Source organism: Callithrix jacchus, chromosome 14, assembly GCF_049354715.1.
Source record: "Callithrix jacchus isolate 240 chromosome 14, calJac240_pri, whole genome shotgun sequence".
NCBI lineage: Eukaryota > Metazoa > Chordata > Mammalia > Primates > Cebidae > Callithrix > Callithrix jacchus.
Window position 1 is genome coordinate 48,568,165 of NC_133515.1, and position 20,696 is coordinate 48,588,860.

At 41.4% G+C, this 20,696-nt stretch overlaps 1 protein-coding gene across 2 annotated transcripts in view; it reads left to right on the forward strand.

The window, feature by feature from the left end:
• SPRED2 (sprouty related EVH1 domain containing 2) overlaps positions 1-20,696 on the forward strand; it is a 123,001-nt gene that overhangs the window by 71,786 nt on the left and 30,519 nt on the right. For both annotated transcript variants that reach the window (XM_035272409.3, XM_002757687.7), the window contains exon 2: positions 15,585-15,762. In XM_035272409.3, the coding sequence (XP_035128300.1) occupies positions 15,585-15,762 (178 nt within the window). The remainder of the gene's footprint in view (positions 1-15,584; positions 15,763-20,696) is intronic.

Below are 20,696 nucleotides of genomic sequence, written 5' to 3' on the forward strand. Positions count from 1 at the left end.
TAGTAATGTTTACTCCTTTTTTCTTTAAAAAAATTTTTTTAATACAAATAGAGATTTCACAGTGTTGCTTAAGCAATCCTCCTGCCTTGGCCTCCCAAAGTGAATGTTTACTTCTTAAGGACTGCAGAAATGTTCCTATGCTAAATCCAAAATTTCTAAATTTGGGGTTCTTTACCTATTTCAAGTAGCCTCTCTTTGTTTCACAGATTATCTTTTTATTGTGGTAAAAAACACATAACATAGAATATGTCGTCTTGACTTAGAATATATCATCATAGAATATATCATCTGTACATTTTTAAGTGTATAGTACAGTAGGGCTAACTATATCCAAGTTTGTAAAATAGATCTCTAAAATGTTTTCATTTTCCAAAACTGAAACTCTTTGCCAATTAAATAACAACCCACTCTCCTCCCCAGACCCCAGCCTCTGGCAACCACTATTCTCCTTTCTGTTTCTAGGACTTTGACTAGTCACATTGAGATAGCCAGTGTAAGCGGAACATATCACGTGGTATTTCTTCTTGTGACTGAAGTATCACTTACTAGTCACATTGAGATAGCCGGTGTAAGCGGAACATATCACATGGTATTTCTTTTTGTGACTGAAGTTTCACTTAGCGCAGTATCCTCAAGATTCAGCCATGTTAGAGCATATGACGAGGTTTCCTTCTTTTTTTTTAAGGCTGAATAATTCCATTGTATGTGTATACTACAAGTATTAAGGTTAATTCCCTATATGCAAACACACAAGGAAAAGTTAACACAAGAGCTTCCATATACGAGCAACTCACTGTTGGGTGTATAGCAGTTTTCAGTGAGGGTGGCATATCCATGGTGCTTTCAGTGACTGTGACTTTCCTAGAGAATGGAACAGTGTGAAGTTAGTCCTGGGAGGTGGCTGAAGCACACTAGTGAGTGAAATGAGCCAAGAGTTGTTCTTCTTGACCAACATTAAGTCGGGGGCCCTTTTATTCTGTTTTGATACCAAATGGCAGCCTCGTGGCGGGTTTCTAACAGCATGGCTTCAGGGTCGTGTGATTACGTCTGGTTGGCCAGGCATACTTCCACCTGTCAGTAAAGCTCTCTGGTGGAAGAAGTTGGCAGTAGCCACTTGGTTGTCCTGTCTTGGGCAGTGGTCTTTAACCACTGCAGACAGAATGACTGAAAGCTTGGTTGGCTCCCTGCTGCAAACATGTTGGTGATGGCCAGGAAAGCCCAACTTCGGCAGCTCAGCCACCCAGGGTTTCAGTTATCTGTGAAAATCATAAGTTTTGAAATAAAATGCCTTCTAGTGCCTCCACAAGCTGGTTGACTTTGGGAGGTGGAGACAGCTCTAGTATTTCCTGGAGGTTCTTTCTGAATCAAGTAACTTCAAACTACACTACTTCCTTATAAATGAAAAAATATTTTAAGACTAAACGTGTTAAAACTGTGAGCAAGCTTGGTAGCTAGTTGGCCTTTACATTATCCTTGCTGCCTAGTTCTTTTATGTCAGGAAAGTAACACGGGAAATATGTGTACTGAGTGGATGCGTCTGTCTTGTAACAACCCGGAAGGAAATTGCCCTTGTAGGACAAATCCTGTTCCTCTGTGTAGTCAACGAGTCAAGAATCCACTGCATCATGATTATATCCTATGAGCCTGACACTTGCCTTAATTGCTCACCAACAGTCATTGTGACCCTAAAAGGAAAGAATTTCCTCAGTGATGCTCAAGTTGGTATTTGTAAAATAGCATCAGTACAGATCCTTTTAGAGCCATTCAAGATTCAGTGGTGCCACGTTCTGAGGATCTCCAAAATGAAGCCTAAAACAGAAGTTTAAGAATTCCTCCTCCTTACCTTTTCTCCCTCCCCACCCCTACCATCTCACCCCTCACCCCCCACAAATGGAAAACCCTTGGCCAAAAAAACCAGCAAGAGCTGAGCAGAACTGGCCTTTACTGCTGGCAGTGGGGAAAGAGGCTTCCATCAAGAAGACTGTTAGTAAGCAGTTGAAACATTTGGGAATATTTTTGCACATTGATTAGGCTTTCATGGGCTGGACCGGGAACCCCGTTGCTCACCATTTTATGTTTTTCCTGTAGGGAAGGTATACTCCAATTTCAAACAACTGACTTACTTACTTTTCGACCGGAAATTATTTGTTGCAGTGAAGCAACTTAAATCTAAGTTGCAACTTGATGTGCACTGAGTTGCTTTATCAAAGGTCTATAAGAAATGTCTTCCTCTATTATTTTTTTTTTTTTTTTTTTTTGAGACGGAGTTTCGCTCTTGTTACCCAGGCTGGAGTGCAATGGTGCGATCTCAGCTCACCGCAACCTCCACCTCCTGGGTTCAGGCAATTCTCCTGCCTCAGCCTCCTGTGTCTTTCTCTATTTTTAAGCTGAACAATTGCTTTGTTACCTTTTCCTAACATTTTCTCCTTTTCACTCTGAGTGTAGTAAAGATTGGGGCTGGGGAGTTCATCTTGAGTCAACGAGAAGGCAGATAGAATGAACTGTTTGGGAGAAAAAGGGCAGATCTCTTTTCTCTTCTTGGTCTACATTTGTTTCATAAATATGTCGTGGGGTTTTTCTTCCGTGTGGCTAAAGAGAATCTCACATTTGTGGATGCATAAACCCAGCTAGATGACCAGGTTGTACCTTTCTTTTTTCCCCCCAGAGGAGCTTATTAAACTTATTAACATTCAATTTTCTTCATTTTCTTGCTTTTGCAAAATACTTGGATAAATCAGTTTCACTCCTGGAAACTTTATGGTTGTGTAATAACACTTGTACTGAGAGAACATATCTGTTAGTTTATCATGGTTTCAGGTCTTTGTGGTTTCAGATTTTTTTCTCTACTGAAAATATATTTTCGGTTGCATTTTACAGCTGAAAGTTTTCTGATCTGCTTTTGTGGGATGTTTTAGTGGCTTAAGTTTGCTAAGCCCTCTGCCACAACTGAAGGAGTTTAAGGCCATTTTTTTTTTAAAACACAAAGCATAAAAAGGGACCAAAGTTGAGAGGGCCTCAAGAGTCAGTGGGGGTCCCTACTTCTCATTTTACACATAAGGAAACTGAAGCTCAGTAAGAGAGTTTGGGGTACCTCGCCTAGTTGTGAGAAGATGTGTAATGGAGGTTAGGTCTCCTGTCCTGACTTAGGGCACTCGTTATAGCAACAGATCCGAAAAGGAACTGCCTCTATTGGCGTGAAACTTTGGCAGAATGAGTAGGATTTCTCTGCCCCACCCTCCATCTAGCTCTGATTTTTTTCATGTAGCTGTGTTGCCAGTGATATCTCTTCATTTCTCCTTAGAATTCCTTTCACAATCAGTTGCCTATCCAGTAAATTTCAAGAGACCAGTATAAGGAATAACTTATTTATCCTGCAGAGCACCTAACTCCAATATGGGCACTTTTGCCATAACAGGGGGTCCTTTCAAAAGTGTGGGCAGGGGGTGGTCACAGAGGCTGATCTTAGTCTTTTATCTGTCCCTAATGTCAGTGACCTTGAACAAGTCCCCTCTGCAGTCTGGACTTTAATTTTTCCATGTGAGAGAGGAATCTAGTGTAGATGGTTTCCACAATTCTTTATATTAATAGCTTAAAAGGTGTAACTAGCATGAAGACCTAAACCCTGCCTTCAGGTCGACCTCTATTCCACTCTCCAGGTGGGAAGTGAAACCACCCAGCTTCAGGGAGAACAGGTGCCTTGACTGTGTGTTGTGTGTTTAGCTTTCTAATGAGGGAGGTGACAGAATCCTAGAAAAAAGGGAACTGAATGAATTAGTAATTCTTGCCATCTGAGAGGGCATCCATTTTCAGTGGATCTGTGGGAATACAACAGGCTCTTGAAATTCCTGTCAGCTTATTGCTAGCATGATCTGCTGATTTCTCTCCCTCCTTTATGGATTAAATTATCACCTCTTTTTGTTTGAGAACAGGTCTTATTAAGGGCTGGCTTGTAAAGGATTTTGTGGATTTAGAATTTGATATTAACATAGTTTGGTAAAGTCATTTCCTGACCTTTGATTAGATTTGTTTTGAGGTAGAGGGCAGGTGGTAGATAGCAGGTAAAGGAAAAAAAAAAAAAAAAAAAAGGGGAGGGAACTTCATCCCGAATAGCAGAAAGAAAAGTAATCAGATTTTGTTTGGTACCATTATTAGCATCTTGTAGATTTAGTGTTGATTTCCATTTAGAAATCAACTATAACACTACAAATTCTCACTCTCTTCACTTATGAAAGTTTTCAAGTGTTCAGAAAAGTTGAAAGAAACATACGCTCAACATCCGTGTGCCTGCCACCTCAAGTCTGCAATGAGCATTTTGCTATTATTGTTTTATCCTACACATGTCTATCTCCATGATTCCATGTTTTTACAAATGCATTTCAAAGTAGGTTGCAGATTATTGGGCATTTCTCCCTAGACATGTGATTTAGTAAGTACTCCCTTCCTTTGTTTTCTCCAACAATATGAAAAAAAGCAAAAATATTTTGAGAAAGTCAGGCATAAGAGTTCAAGGGCTGCAATTTAAAGCCCTAAATTGGAGATTATTAACTTTAAACAACTCCCCTTTGCCATTTGTTTTTTGAAGTACCAGTTTTTCTATTACATGTACACTTTAATGTGGTGAGAGTTAATTTTGTATAGTAATCTGACATTTCCAGTGGCTGGCCTTTGGGGTTTAAATGTGGATCATAAATACCATTTTTGGAAGGATGTGTAAAACAGAGGGAAGTCAGAAAATTACTGTTTTCAGAATAAAAAGTAGAAGAAAGGGTTCTTCAGGGGTGGGTTATTTTGTTTGCTTTAAGATGGTAATCCTTTGGTCTTGATTAATATGAACTCCACTGAAGTTCACGCTCAGTAAAGCAGACAGACAATAAAAGCAAAATCATGAACCTAGATTCAGACTGTGGCCTCTCACCTCTCAGGACTCCCTCAGCGCCACTTCACTCCCTGTGATCACCTTAAAATTCAGCCCTTTAGGACAGACTATTTCATTCATTCTTTTTTGGTTGGAGTGAAGTAAATCTTTTGTTGTTGTTTTTGAGATGGAGTTTCGCTCTTTTGCCCAGGCTGGAGAGAAGTGATGTATTCTTGGCTCACTGCAACCTCCATATCCGGGTTCAAGCGATTCTCCTGCCTCAGCCTCCCGAGTAGCTGGGATTACAGACATGCGCCACCACAGCCGGCTAATTTTGTATTTTTAGTAGAGACAGGGTTTCTCCATGTTGGTCAGGCTGGTCTTGAATTCTTAACCTCAGATGATCCGCCCTGCTCAGCCTCCCAAAATGCTGGGATTACAGGCATGAGCCACCGCACCCAGCCAGACTTTTAATTTTTTTAATGAGAGCACTGGAGACAGAATCCAGCCGAATCACTCTTTTTCTGTGCAGGATTTATGCGTGTTCAAGGTACAGGAGATAAACACTTGGAGGTGAAATTTAAAATGCATTTTAAGCACAGTACAATGGAGCGAGTCTAATATAACTTGTCAACCTTGCTGAAATGGAAACCAGAAAACCAGCATTTTATGAGGTAACTTCCACTGTGCCTGGGCATTTGCAGTGCCATAAGCGTCACTACCTTCTATTTACAGTCCATGCAGATTTGCCCCTAAAACTGGGGCTTTCTCTGAGGGGGTGCTGGGGGCACTAGAAGCTCCAATTTCCATCTGCCCCCGTAGGTTTTTCAAGGTCATCGGAACTATCACTCAGGGCTCCCAGGTTCAGGGTATGTCAGAGGATCCCTAATTGCCTGCCAGTATTTGCCCAACTACTTCCTCAAAGGCTATTAAGCCTCTCTAAAGCGTACGTGTTTAACTTCCAGCCCTGATCTTTGTTCCTTTGTGTCTTTGCTTTATTTCCTTTTTTGGCTCTTCTGGGTCATAGGACACAGCAGGAAAGAAAGAAGGAGGCCAGACTGGTGCATGGCACACTGCCTTGTACCCTTGATTAGGGACAGCTGGGCAGAGCATCCATTCCACTCCCAAGGATGTCTGCAGGGCAGGCACAAGAGAATGTGCCAGAATGTGCAGCACACATGCTGCTCTAGCTCTGGTGACCTGAAGGTGTAAGGTAGCACTCAGAGATGGGGAAATATTTATATTTAAATTAGGATTGAACATCAGTGATATGTTAAATCTATATTATCTAAATATTACATCTATAATATTTGCCTTGAAACTGAGGTTTAAAGGAAAGTATAGAGGCACATAGCATGCTAAATCAGTACTGCATGTTGAACAAGGTATGGGCATATATTCCTAATCAGAATTGCTCACTTCTAAAAATAGGAATTTACAGCTTATTTTTAAAGGAGTATTACCGTATTAAAATTTCAGTAGAAAAATTAAAATACTAGAGGTCCATGTCTAGTAAACTTTTTAGGACTGGTTCTGAAGAATGACTGAAGAATTATCAAGTTTAATAATCATTTATATGCCAACCAGTGTCTTCCGTGATAATGGCGCATACAGCCCCTTTTAGTATGTGCACTGGAAAACAGTGTGTGGGTGAGAGGTTTATTTATATGCTTCAGTGTAGCTAGGAAGCATGAACAACAAAGATGCTCAGCTTATGAGGATAGACATGCCTTTACCTCCCTCTCTAGAAGATGGTAAAACTTGGACACAGAGGGTGCTAGTGACCTTGCAGGACAGCAGAACACTGGCTTTACTCACAGATTCTGAGCCTGACAGAGTGAAGAAGGAAAACCTACTTACACCCGCTCCGAGGCTCCTGCACATAAGCAGGACCCCTGGCTTCCAGCCTAATTGATTCCTGGATGCTGGTTATATCCCCAGTCATGGTAAAGCAAAGACCACCACAGCCACCTCCTACACACACCTTTTAGGTACCATATTTTACTTAAAGATTCCATTCCTAAAAACGCCATTCCATGCCATTTAAAAAATACATAAATTGATAATGAAGATAACATATTTTTTAAAATCAAAGCTGGCTGGGCATGGTGGCTCATGCCTGTAATCCCAGAACTTAAGGAGTCTGAGGCAGGTAGATCATTTGAGGCCAGGAGTTCGAGACCAGCCTAGTCAACATGCCGAAACCCCATTTCTACTAAAAATACAAAAATTAGCCAAGCGTGGTGGTGCACACTTGTAATTCTAGCTACTTGGGAGGTTGAGGCAGGAGAATCGTGCTTCAACCAGGGAGGCAGAGGTTGCTGTGAGCTGAGATTGCATTACTGCACTCCAGCCTGGGTGACAAGAGTGAAACTCCATCTCAAAAACAAATAAACAAAAAGCCAAAGCTATGTTGTCCTCTAGGGGAAGGGGTTACTCTGCATGAGCAAGTTTAGCTACAGCACCTCAGAAAAGCAGGGACACAATGAAGACTGCACAGAAGAGCCTGCTTTCTCCTCTTGGTAAATGTGCTCAGAGCATAGTGTCCTGGCACTGCAAGTTCACATTAAAGTGTTAGTCCCAGTTTAAGTACATGGGTTCTTTTACTAGCAGAACTGGAGTAAGGCAATTTCAAAGTTACTCTCCATGGAGTGTATTCCATGGCTGATTTCACTGATGTTAAATAACTGTGGAGAAGCTTTTTGTTAAGTGATCTTAGCCCACTTTTCACCTTCCCCAATTCTTATATATGCAGATGGGTTCCCTTTGTGAAGCAAACGATTAGTGCTCAGAAAATCTTCTCTGCCTCACAGTCCCTAGTCATCAGTGTTTGAGAGAAGAGCTGATGGACTTTGCCAGAATTAGCTACTGCCAGATCTGGTGTCTTTGCAATCAAGTCTTTCTACTGTGGGCATTAACGAGCTTTCATTAACACTATTTTCTGTCATGGCCTAACCTAGCCACACAAACAGCACATATTTTGGTAGTTAACATGAAGGTCTTATTTTCTGGGACGTTATAGCGTGTAGAGCAAGTGTTCCACCTTCAGTGGCTTGTACAGAGCAGAAAATCATGTTACCACCATGCATAAAACTACATTAAATTTCCTTGCCTATAAAATTCAGACTATATAAACTTCCAAAACCAGAGCAGTCCGCTTTTAAAAAATTCTTGAGTAGTTGATACTTAAGACGAACACCCACAAAACCACCACCTGGCTTAACAAATAGAAAGTATGACCAGTACCCTCAGCTTCTCAACACATTTGATTCTACTGAAGTATTCTGTTGATTCATTTTTAAAAGATCACTAGTCATACTTCATACACACATATATAATATTTTAAACATATAATTCGATGAAATCAAAGAGACTTTATAAATCTATAAGCACGAGGAAGACAGGGGGCGGGGTATGTGATTAAAATAAAGTGAGTGTGCCTGGCTCCCTGCAAGAAGTGGTGTTATATTTGGCTCAGCTGGCGTCTGGGAGTTGGGCTGGAGAGGTTGGGATCTTGGCTAATCCCTCTCAAGGTCTGGTGAAGTGGAGAAGAGGCTGGGAGGAAGTGAATCTAATGTTGAGCATAATGGAGAGATAAAGGAGCCAAGTAATCAGATAAGGGCTGGCTGTGGGAAGTATTTACTGAGGAGGTAAAAGTCCCAGTCTCCATCCCTGAAAGAAACCGAGGGGGAGGGGCAGGAGCAGAGGGCTAGCTCACAGATGGCAGACAGCATTATTTTCTTCTACAGGTATGCCTGCAGTGGACGACTAAACATGGTCTTTATAAATCTATCTTCTCTTAATAATTACTGGTGGTCTATCAAATTTCTTCCTACTGTCAGGAGCGTGACAGCTCCCTGCCCCTCCACTCTCTGATAGCTGGAAAGGGCAGGCAGTCAAAACCCACTACTCAGTGGCCAGGGAAGCTGGTGTTTCAAGGACCTATTCTTTTGCCATCAAGGTAGCCTTTCAGCAAAAATGATGATGGTTACAAGTTACCACACTTCTGGATCTGACACTTGACCCGTAACACTGCTTTCAATTGGCAGGGTAGATCCTTTATTCATTTTGCAAAAGAGGAAACTAAGCTCAAAAAGAGGTTTCTTCAGCTCCTGAGAGGGCTAGGGACTTCTGGGCTGTGGCTCTGGAGCAGACATTCTTTGTGAGACCCAGTGCTGCCTTGTCATCGGCTCCTACAGTTCCTTGGTTTACTTCGTGGCCCAGACAGGGCCTGCTTTGAAACTGGAGAACGCTTAGAACATAAAGGCTGTGGTCTAAAAACTATTCTTTGGAGATGCTAATCCAGTTTTGAAAGTGTTTTTTCTCTGCCTTTCTATCCTGCCTTACAGTGTCACCTGCCTCTTTTGCATATTGAATGATCCCAGGACCAGAAGCCCTGTGTTTACAAAAAGTCCACATGTTGGGAACACAAAGCATTTTCCTTAAAGAAACCACATTTAAATGGAAGATCCTCAGTCCAGCCCGTTTTGCTCATAACACACCTAAAGAATATGGTATTGAGTGCTGGTGGTCAAACACCGTTTGTGTATGTTGGGGCAGTTCAGCTCAAATTCAGACACTCGGGCTCCATTCAGTTGGTGTTTGGACCCATGGCTGGAGCTTCACCAGGTCCACACCATTACAGCAGTTGTCAATTTCAGAAGCATTCTTTTAAAATGTTGTTATTTTTGACAATGATAGCATGTTTTGAAATTTTTTTCTAAGGCATACAAGCAGCAGTTTCCTTCTGCAAATTTTTAAAACTAATCTGACCTTGCCCTTCCTGCTCCATCCCCCCCAGAACTAACAAATCCTGCATTTGTTTTAAACAGATGTTGTTTAATTCTTTCCAGAAAGAGGGGGAGGGAGGGAAGGTGGGAAGGGAGTTTTCCTCCTTTATACCTTTTTGGTAGTGGAGTTTATTGTCATTTCTGTGCTGGGTGGGGTGAAGTGCCTGAGTATCGTAAATACACCACACCATGGATAGGAAGCAGTTGGCCTGCAGCCATGCAGCTGGATTATCCAGACATCCTTCACAGCTTTTAGTGAAGCACTTTATCCCCCTGCCTTGTTTTAAATAGCCAGATGCCTCAGTTAATGCTGGCTGTTTGGGCTGTTGCTGGAGGAGACAAAGGGAGCTTCTGCCCCTGAGCCTCCCCTTCCCCCAATCCCATCACAGAGAAGTCTATGCCCTGGAGAAGGCACTTGATAGGAGGCATTGAGGCAGGATGGAGGAAGCCTCAGAGTGCAAACAGAGACCAGAGTTAACAGCCTTGCAGTCTGGACGCAGAAGGGAAAGGTATTTTTAAATTCTCTAATAAATGAGTACTTTTTGGAAATAAGTTATGGCACTAACATAAGTAATGTAAATTATCTTTTTCGTGTTTACTTAATCCCCTCAAAGAAACAGAGAATGGCACACAGCTGCAACACAAAAAAAGTAAAAGCATGTTTTAACAAGGGGCACACAGAGTTTCCATTCTTCACCTTGGCATCCCCTGTTGAGATGAACACATAGTACACTCATAAAAGATTCGAGAAAGCTGTATTGCACACTAGAGAATTAAAAGTCCTAGGACCCTTAGCTTTTTTTTGTTGTGTTGTTGTTGTTGTTGTTTTTTAGATGGAGTTTCGCTGTTGTTACCCAGACTGGAGTGCAATGGCACGATCTCGGCTCACCGCATCCTCCACCTCCTGGGTTCAAGCAATTCTCCTGCCTCAGCCTCCTGAGTAGCTGGGATTACAGGCACGCGCCACCATGCCCAGCTAATTTTTGTGTTTTTTGAGATGGGGGTTTCACCATGTTGACCAGGATGGTCTCGATCTTTTGACCTCATGATCCACCCGCCTCGGCCTCCCAAAGTGCTGGGATTTATAGGTGTGAGCCACCGCATCCGGCCTGTTTTTTGTTTTTAATAAATGGGGCTGGAGGGAGGAAAGGATATTCTCCAAAATTGTATGCAGTTAATCTAAATACATGTTACAGAAGATTTTTAATCTTTAGGATCTAAGGGAATATGCATGTTGAATCCTGAAATTAATGGATTAGTCATACAGGTACATGTGCATCCTACGATTTTTATATGTACTTCTATATGATTTTTATTCAATTTTTTATTAATTGAAGGGAAATCTTTACTGTGATACCAATTTAGTAATTGTGACTCATAAGTAAATAAGTACTGAACGCTTTATGTTTTTATAGGAATTCTGTTAGCTATAGATTTATTTCTTTAGAGACAGAGTTTTGCTCTTATTGCCCAGGCTAGAGTCCAGTGGCATGATCTTGGCACACTGCAAGCTCCACCTCCTGGGTTCAAGCAATTCTCCTGCCTCAGCCTCCTGAGTAGCTAAGATTACAGGTGCCCACCACCAAGCCTAGCTAATTCTTTGTATTTTTAGTAGAGACAGGGTTTTACCATGTTGGCCAGGCTGGTCTTAAACTCCTGACCTCAGGTTATCTGCCCCTCTCAGCCTCCCAAAGTGCTGGGATTACAGGCGTGAGCCACCCCACCCAGCCTGCTATAGATAGTTTTGTAAAAACCTGTTTATGTTGTGAATTTGACCTCATTCATTCCACAACCTATTACAATAAGACACTATTCTAGGCTCTAGGGATATAGCAGTGAACAAAAAAGGCAAAGTCGCTGCTCCTGTGGAGTTTATATTCTGGTAGGCAAGCAGATATTTTATTGAGTAAGCATTGATTTAGTAGCATATAGAAAGACAAAAGCAGGGGGAGAAGATTAAGAGGGGTAGAGGATGCTATGCTGCTTTATATAGAGTGGGCAGGGAAGTCCTCTCTGAAATAACCTGGGGCAGAGACTTGAGTGAAATAAGAGAAGGAGCCCAGTTGGGATGTGAGGAGTAGGGTTTGAAGCAGAAGAAACAGCAAGTGCTAAGGCCCAGAGGTAGAAGGATGGAGGCCACTGAGACAAAGTTGAATGAGCAAGGAGAGTAGTAGAGTAAGGTCCAGATTTTGACTTCTACTTGGCGGTACCATTGGAGGGTTTGTTTGAGTTGAGTCACCTGACTTACCTTTCTGTTTTCTGGGTACGTTGAGCAAACATGGGAGCAAGGATGCCAATTGGAAGGCTATTGCATTAATCTCAGTGGAAAATGGTGGCAGCTGGATCAGGTCAGTGTCAGTGGAAGTGGTAAAAAGTGGATCCTGGATGTACTTTGAAGAGAGAACTAGACATATGAGGAGGTGTTGGGAACCAAGAGTTCAACCTGAAACATGCTGATTGTGAGACTTATTAGATGCCTATCTACAGACCTCACATAGTCCCTTGGTTCTACTGGCCTGAAGCTCACAGAAGATACCTGGATGGAAGTGTGAATTTGGGCACTGTTGGTACATAGAAGGTATTGAAGTGGAGGAAGTTGGCCCTAGCTTGGATCATGGATGTCTTAACCACAGCGACAGGAGGAAGGGCAGAGAGTGCTGGTACAAAGCAGTAGGCGTGGTGGTGGGCACAGGTACAAGGTCTCCTCTGATTTTGTCTATTTCCTCAGTGAAGCTAAAGCAACCTCATCCATCATCTGAGAGTGAGGGGGTTGGAGGTCATGTGGAGTCATCTTTGAGGGGACAGATCAGAGAAATGTAGCAGGATGCCAAGTAGCACTTAAGGATTCACTTGAGGGTAGTGTTTATGGCTTTAAAACCAATCCTATGAGCATAGTAGAGTAGGGCTTTTCCCTCTCACGATGTTCAGCAGCTGGGTGGGGTTACAGAGTAGGTAGATGGTAGGATTTAACCCCATTGGGGTCATGCCAGCCAATGGCAACAAGGAAGGGGAGGGCAAAGGCATTAAGGTTGTGTGCAAAGAATGCTGTGATAGAATGTGGAATGTGGCCTGGCATGGTGGCTCACGCCTATAATCCCAGCACCTTGGGAGGCCAAGGCAGATGACTCACAAGGTCAGGAGTTCAAGACCAGCCTGACCAACATGGCAAAACCCTGTCTCTGCTAAAAATACAAAAATTAGCCAGGCATGGTGGTGGGTGCCTGTAATCCCAGTTACTCGGGAGGCTGAGGCAGGAGAATTGCTTGAACCCAGGAGGCATAGGTTGCAGTGAGCAGAGACCATACAACTGTGCTCCAGCCTGGGCGACAGAGCAAGACTCTGTCTCAAAAAAAAAAAAAAAAAAAACAAAATGGGCCAGGGGTGGTGGCTCACACCTGTAATCCCAGCACTTTGGAAGGCCGAGGTGGATGGATTACAAGGTCAAGAGATCGAGACCATCCTGGTCAACATGGTGAAACCCCATCTCTACTAAAAATACAAAAAATTAGCTGGGCATGGTGGCGTGTGTCTGTAATCCCAGCTACTCAGAAGGCTGAGGCAGGAGAATTGCCTGAACCCAGGAGGCGGAGGTTGTGGTGAGCCGAGATTGTGCCATTGCACTCCAGCCTGGGTAACAAGAGCGAAACTCTGTCTCAAAAAAAAAATGTGGAATGTGATGGAATGTTGGGTAGAGAATCAGTTGAGGATGTGGGATTTGGGGGACAGGGCAAAAGTGTTCAGAACAATAGATGGTTGGCCCCAACAGGGCAAAGAATTATTGGAGTCTGGAGGAAGGGAGCTGCAAAGTTAGGAGTGGTCGGAGAGCAGGATGCTTACAATTGAGTTATGGAGGTAGTGCAGTTATCGGTAATGACAAGATCTATGGTTGACCTGGGCATGAATGGCTCAAGTTAGTTGTAAGACAAGGGCATTGGAGAGAAAGAGGCCCAGAACCTGAGAGGCCAGGGAATTGGAGGGATCTTCGGCATCAATAATGAAATTATCAAGAATTTCAGGGAACATGGTGGAGAGATGGAGGGACAGTGAGCCTAGTTGCTGAAGTCTTCAAAGAATGAAGGGAAGTGAGGTCTGTAGAAGACTGAAGAAGGGTTGTCAGGGGCATGATCAGGGTGTGAGCTTCAGAAGCACTGAAGGGAGGCTGAATAGTCTGCAGCAGTGGCAGTCACCATACCCACAGGTAAGCGCAGTGAGGAGGCAGAAAGCAGCCCTGGGAGAATGGGCTGCAGAGGCCCAGCTGAGAGTACATTTTCATTTAGGTTAGGAAAGGGAAAGGAACTTATATGAGGTACCTAGAGCATCAGATTCATAGAGACAGAAAATAGAATGGTGGGTGCCAGGGGAGGAGGGGTTGGGGAAGGAGAGTCAGTGTTTTTCATGGGAACAGAGTTTCAGTTTGGGATGATGCAAAGTCATAGAGGTAGATGGTTGCCCAACAGTGTGGGTGCAATTAATGCCACTGAAATTGTACACTTAAAAATGGTTAAAACGGGAAATTTTATACCATTCGTATTTTACAACAATGAACAAAAATGAATGATTAGAAGAGGGCATGAGGAAGTAAAGGAAATGGGAGACCTTGAGTTTGGGGCACCAAGGGAGGTGAGTTGGGTGACAGTGTAGGGTGAGCCATAGGGGGTCATGGAAAATCTGGTGGCTTTGCCTTTAGTGGTGAGTGAAATGAGCAGGGCTATGGGGCTCAGGGACTGCCTCCATGCCTCTGGCCAATTGAGGGGCCAGGTTCTGAGTGCCTGCGGGCATCTTTCCTGAGACCCCGGGAACAAGGGGATGGCAGTTCTTTGTTACTCTGCAGCTTTGTTTCCCAAGAATCTGCCACAGCGCCTGGCATATACAAGACACGAATATATGTTTGAATGAGTAAAAATGAATTCTACCCAAAGAAAGAAAACAGCAAGTGATAATGTAATGGCCTTGCTGAAAATCCAAATAAATTTCCCCAAAAGTGATGAAGAATGAAAAGAAGCTAGAGTTGGTCTCTGGGGAAGAAAGATTTTTGGCAAATGTGCAGAAGAACTTATTGTGAAATTGAGGTTTTAGACTGGAAAAAATAAAATCATAAACAGAAGGCTACAAATGTGTAAAGGGTTATTGGAATTGAAATATTTTCCCACCTAGATACGTGATTTCATGGTGAATTTATGATTTAGAAGTAGATTATCCTATTTTATGCTAAATAAGATTCTTGGCTTTATAAAATGCTAAAACTTGGTCATTCATTTTCAACTAATTTTAAAGGGTTGAAACCATAATACCCTCTTAATAGGTTTGTAGGCCAGGTGCAGTGGCTCATGCCTGTAATCCCAGCACTTTGGGAGGCCAAGGTGGGTGGATCACCTCACATCAGGAGTTCAAGACCAGCCTGGCCAACATGGTGAAACCCCATCCCTACTAAAAATACGAAAAATAAGCCATGCATGGTGGCGGGTGCCTATAATCCAAGCTACTTGGGAGGCTGAGTCAGGAGAATTGCTTGAACCCAGGAGGTGGAGGTTACAGTGAGCTGAGGTCGCTCCAATGCACTCCAGCCGGGGCAACAAGTGTAAAACTCCATCAAAATAAATAAATAATAAATAAACAACAACAACCCAAAATAGGTTTGTGTCTTTCCAACCTAAAAATAATTAACTACAGAGATTAACTCATTTATCAGTATTTATGCCTAGAAACTGGAGAATATTGTGCCTATGTACATCTTTAGATCACGAGTAATTTTTAATTACTAGGTATCTTTTTTAAATGTACTTTCATATTGAGTTTAAGTGTTTTGTTTTTTCCCTAGAAGTTGAGATGGGTTGCTTTTTAAGGTTGCCGCCAGGCATAGATTTTTTTTCAATAAGTCCAAAAAAGTGCTGCAACTACCAGACCATTGTCATGCCCCGTTCTTCTTGTTGTCGTTTTAGTGACAGCTATATTGTGCGTGTCAAGGCTGTGGTTATGACCAGAGATGACTCCAGCGGGGGATGGTTCCCACAGGAAGGAGGCGGGATCAGTCGCGTCGGGGTCTGTAAGGTCATGCACCCCGAAGGCAATGGACGAAGCGGCTTTCTCATCCATGGTGAACGACAGAAAGACAAACTGGTAATGGCAGACATACAACACCTGGGTTAAATCTGTGACAACTGCTTTCTTTACTTTAAATCATAGTCCTCTGAACATATTTTTTTTCTTTCTCTCTCTGACTTCAAACTCTTGCAAAAGCTTCAAAAGTTAGAACCCTGGAGCTGGTGCCAAATTGCAAAATGTGACTGTTCCTTTCTAGCAAAGTCTCTTTTTACCACACACTTTACCTGAGATGCTTAGAAGTATATTTGGCTGTTTTATTTACGTCTTTGATTAAGATGTCTATCATTGTAAAAAGGTATTCAAAACAAAAGTGTACTCTTATTATTATGAATCACATTGTACTGAGCTGTGAAGTCAAGAGTTTTAAAAATGTAGAGTTTATTCATGGAGCATGCCATTGAGGTTTGGATGGTGGCAGGTAAAATACAGAGGCAAGATGTCATCTGACATTAGGCTACTTACAAATAAATGTTTATCCAGAAGATACTGTAGCTTTTATTTCATGCCCTTATGAATAAAACATGCTTGGAAAAAGAAAGTAAGAAAAAGCAGTGGTATCATACTTCTTTTTTTTTTTTTTTTTTGAGACAGAGTCTCTCTCTGTCACCCAGACTGGAGTGCAGTGGCATGATCTTGGCTTACTACAACCTCCACCTCCTGGGTTCAAGCGATTCTCCTGCCTCAGCCTCCCAAGTAGCTGGGATTACAGGTGCATCCCACTTTGCCCAGCCACTTTTTGTATTTTTAGTAGAGACAGGGTTTCACCATGTTGGCCAGGCTGGTCTCAAACTCCTGACCTCAAGTGATCTGCCCACCTCAGCTTTCCAAGGTGCTGGGATTATAGGCGTGAGCCACTTTGCCAGCCCATAATTATGTAAATAATTATCCATACTTATAGATAAATACTTTGGAGATTAATCATCCTCTCTCAAGGGTGGCGGATTGATACTTCATAATATACAGTCTCATGGAGGAACTCAAATGATCAGTTCTTTGTTATGAAGGAAGCTATGATAGGAAGGAAAATAGAATGTCCAAATCTATTTTAAATTCATGACCCTAAACATGGAAGAACACTACTTCTATCTGTATTTGATCATGGAGTATATACTCAGAAGCCAGAAGATGATTCAGAATGTGCAGGATTGTGCAAGATCCCACAGAGAAAATACAAAGACACCAGAAGAATATGTCAGTGTTACATTTGAGACCCTTTACAGCAGCATCTGTTGGGTTTTATGTGTTAAGTGTACAAATTTAATCTTCTTTTGCAAGCACTTCTTATAGTTTAAAAAATTCACAAAATAGATAAGAAAGAACAATTTGTAAATGTTACATATGGGTTAATAGAAGTGTTATTTTCACAGTTAATTTCATTTCTGAAAATTTAAAGGGAGAAGATAGCTAATTTTAAGAAGTTTTTATTTAGGAAATACTCTATATAATAGCCAAATAATGAAAACATTCTTATTTATAACATTTTTGCAGTAAACTACTTTACCAATAGAAAGTAAAATGACTTCCATTTATCTAGCATTTGCCATATACTATGTACAATCCAGCCCTTGGGTCAGATCTACCATTGTATCCTTACAGCAGCCTGTATAATTGTAATTGAAAAAATTATGATTCAGAAAGATTCCTTGTTCTTGGTGACCTGTTTTGGGGGCCTGGAACCAGTATTTGATTCTCTTGTCACTCTGACCCCAAAACTGAACAACCCTGAACAGCCACCCTTAGCCCTTTGATGTAACTTTCCCGCTTTGTACTTTTTTTTTTTTTTAAGATCTCACTTTGTTGCGCAGGCTGGCCTCCAACTCCTGGGCTTCCAATGGTCCTCCCACCTCATCCTCCAGAGTAGTTGGGACTACAGACACATGCCACTGTGCCCAGCCATATTTTAAAACAGTTGTATATCTCATTTATTTTGCCTCAACATTCTGTTTCAAGATTATCATAAAACAGCATTGCCCTAAAATGCTCATAAGAAATTTTCCGTGTTGCTGATATCAGTTTGATGTTTCATTATTTGACCGCCTCCTTAGTGTCAATTATTAAGGTTCTTTCCCTCACCTAAGTGTTAGGAATACACCTATGTGAATTTTCCACATTTATTATATTTTTGGAATAATTTAGGGGGTCATATTTTTATGACTTTTGATACATGTGCAAGGAGCTACTACCAGTATTAGAATTTCCTTTAGCACATTGAATGATATAAAATATATAATATATATGTATATAAAATATACATATAAAATCTTACTGCTTACTAATGAGATAAAATGTTTTTCTGTTTGTTAAACAGTTGGAAGTGTGAATTATCTGTTGGTATCCTTTGTATATTTGCCTATCGGGGCCTTATTTTCCTCCTTGATGTGTATGCCCTCTTGTATAATAAAGATATGAATCTCCACCTGTCATATTTGCTGCAAGTATATTTTTATAATCTCTTGCTTGCCCTTTTAGTTATTTTATATATATAAATGTATATATATATATACATTTTTTTCCACTTCTCTGGCCTTTTTGTTTTTAGGGTTATTCTGTGTTTTACCAGATTATCTCGTCTGAAGGGTTATGTTTTTAGAGCTACTTTTTCCTCATATTTCTATAGTTCGTCATAGAATACTTCAACCTAAAGAGGCCTTTTAGCTTGTCTAATCCAGTCACTGATAGTGTCTTACCAGTGACTTGCGTAGTAAACTTTTACCATTTGTTCCAAGTCCTTTAAAAATAAATAGCCTCAGTTAAATTCCTGTAACATCCTGAAGGAGGAAGTTATTACTCTTTTCCACATTGTAGTGGGGAAACTCGATGCTCTAAGAAGTAAGCCACATCCTTGGCATGGGATGGGTAATGTCACCAGCAGAACCAGGGTTGGGGCCCATTTCTTTGCAAAACCAAAGCCTGTCCCTTCACACTAAAACTGCATACTACTAGGGCAGTCCAGTCTCTGTCCACCCCTGCTGAGTCGTGGACCAACTTCTGTTGTTTGTTGATAGTACACGGAATGTGCTATCCTAAAAGTGTGCCCATCCCCTTCCCCATCATGTTTCTCCATCTTTCCACCCCTTTTCCTGTCCCCTTTACATTCCTGGACTCCACACTTGTGGGCTTTCATGTTCACCAGTACCTAAATCACACACCCATATATCCAGTTATATTTCTCTATCTTTCCAACCCTCATTTTGCCTGTTTCACACTCTGTGAAATTCTGGATTCCTATACTGAGTGGTACTTAACCCCTCCACTCACCCATACCCAGCACATGCACTCACATGTGTGCACACACACGTGCACACACTCTCCCTCCCTCCCCCACCCCGCTTCCCTTCTCACTTCCTCTTTCCCTCTTCCTCTCCCTCTCCCTCTCCTCCTCTCTCCTTAGAGCTATGATAACCCTTCCTTTGGGCCCCTCAAGCTTCTCTAATGCAATGCTAGTGCCCACTGGAGACTATGCCCCCACAGGGGAGCTCTGCAAATGTGGTGAGTTATTGAGGGAACCCTCCCCGAAAGGTGGAATGGCAAAGAAAAGATGAAGATCATTTTTAGGATATATTAGATGGATGATATCAGAGTTCCCAGTATTCCAACTAGGGCATGAAGTGCTCTTTCTAATAGAAAAAGTGTTGTCAGTTTTTACAATGTAGTGCAGGTCTAGAATTCAGCACATCGTGGGCATTTGTTTAGTTACATATTGAGGGCTGTGAACCTAACTGCCGTTGTTTCTATGGGGAAAAGTCTGTTCCAGACACCCATTCACAAGTAGTTATTCAGATAATTTTTTGGTAAGCTGGAGACAGTCAAGCCTGAGAAATTATATGTAAATTAAAATTTTCTGAGTTGAATCTCATTTTAGATGGATTAGAGGAGTTTACTCCTTAAATAAATCTTGTGAGAAACCTCTTAATGGAGACTAATCACAAAATCTGAGAGGTTGATCATTCTAGTCTTTGCCCATGTGCAGGTCAGTGAGCATTCTCACATAACATTTGGTGGGAATTTGAGCTGGCAAAGCTCTTTGAAAAGCAATTTGGCAGGATTTTAATGTTAAATGTGCATATCTTTTTACCTAGCAGTTCACATCTAGAACATTATCCTTTAGAAAAAGATGTAAACATGCAGATTTATGGACAGCAACAGTTCTTAAACTCTTTTGATCTTGGGATCCCTTTACACTCCAAAATTTTATTCAGGACAGCAAAGAGCTTTTGGTTTGGTGAGTTACAGCTACTTAAAACTTACCATATTGGAAATTAAAATGGAAAATATTTAACACTCTTAAACAACATTGTTAATATAAATGGCATTTTTATGGCAAATAACTGTATAACTTTTCTAGAACAAAAGTAATTACGAGAAGAGTGGTATTGCTTCATGTTTTTGGAGAGCTCATTAATATCTGGCTTTCCAAAAAATAGCTGGATTCTGGTATCTGTTCCTGTTTTAATCTGTAATATATTATTTTAATCTGTAATATGTTATTTTAGTTGAAGTATATAAAGAAAATTCAGCTCCTCACAGAGAAGGGGAGTGGGTAAGGGGAGAAATATTTTAATAGCCTTTTCAGGCAATTATAGATATTATTCTTTGATACTACACTAAAACTCAACCCAGAGTGGTTTCTTAAATGTGGAATCGGAAACCTATCAATGCCCCTTTCATACTCTGCTACATTACAACCCACTGGTTTATCTTTCACTTTCAATAGATCTTTTACTCATCCCTGATTTTGTAATGTCATGCATTGGTCACCTGAAAAATAATGCTCCACTGAGTTAAGCAGACGTTCCACATGTTGATACATTTTATTCTATAATGTCAAAAAACGACATTTCTTAGTATTGTCACTGACTCAGTATCAAAAACTACATTTCTTAATATTGCCACTGTCTTGTTAATATAAAAAAAAACTAAATTTCTTTTTTGTTTTGGGGGGTTTTTTT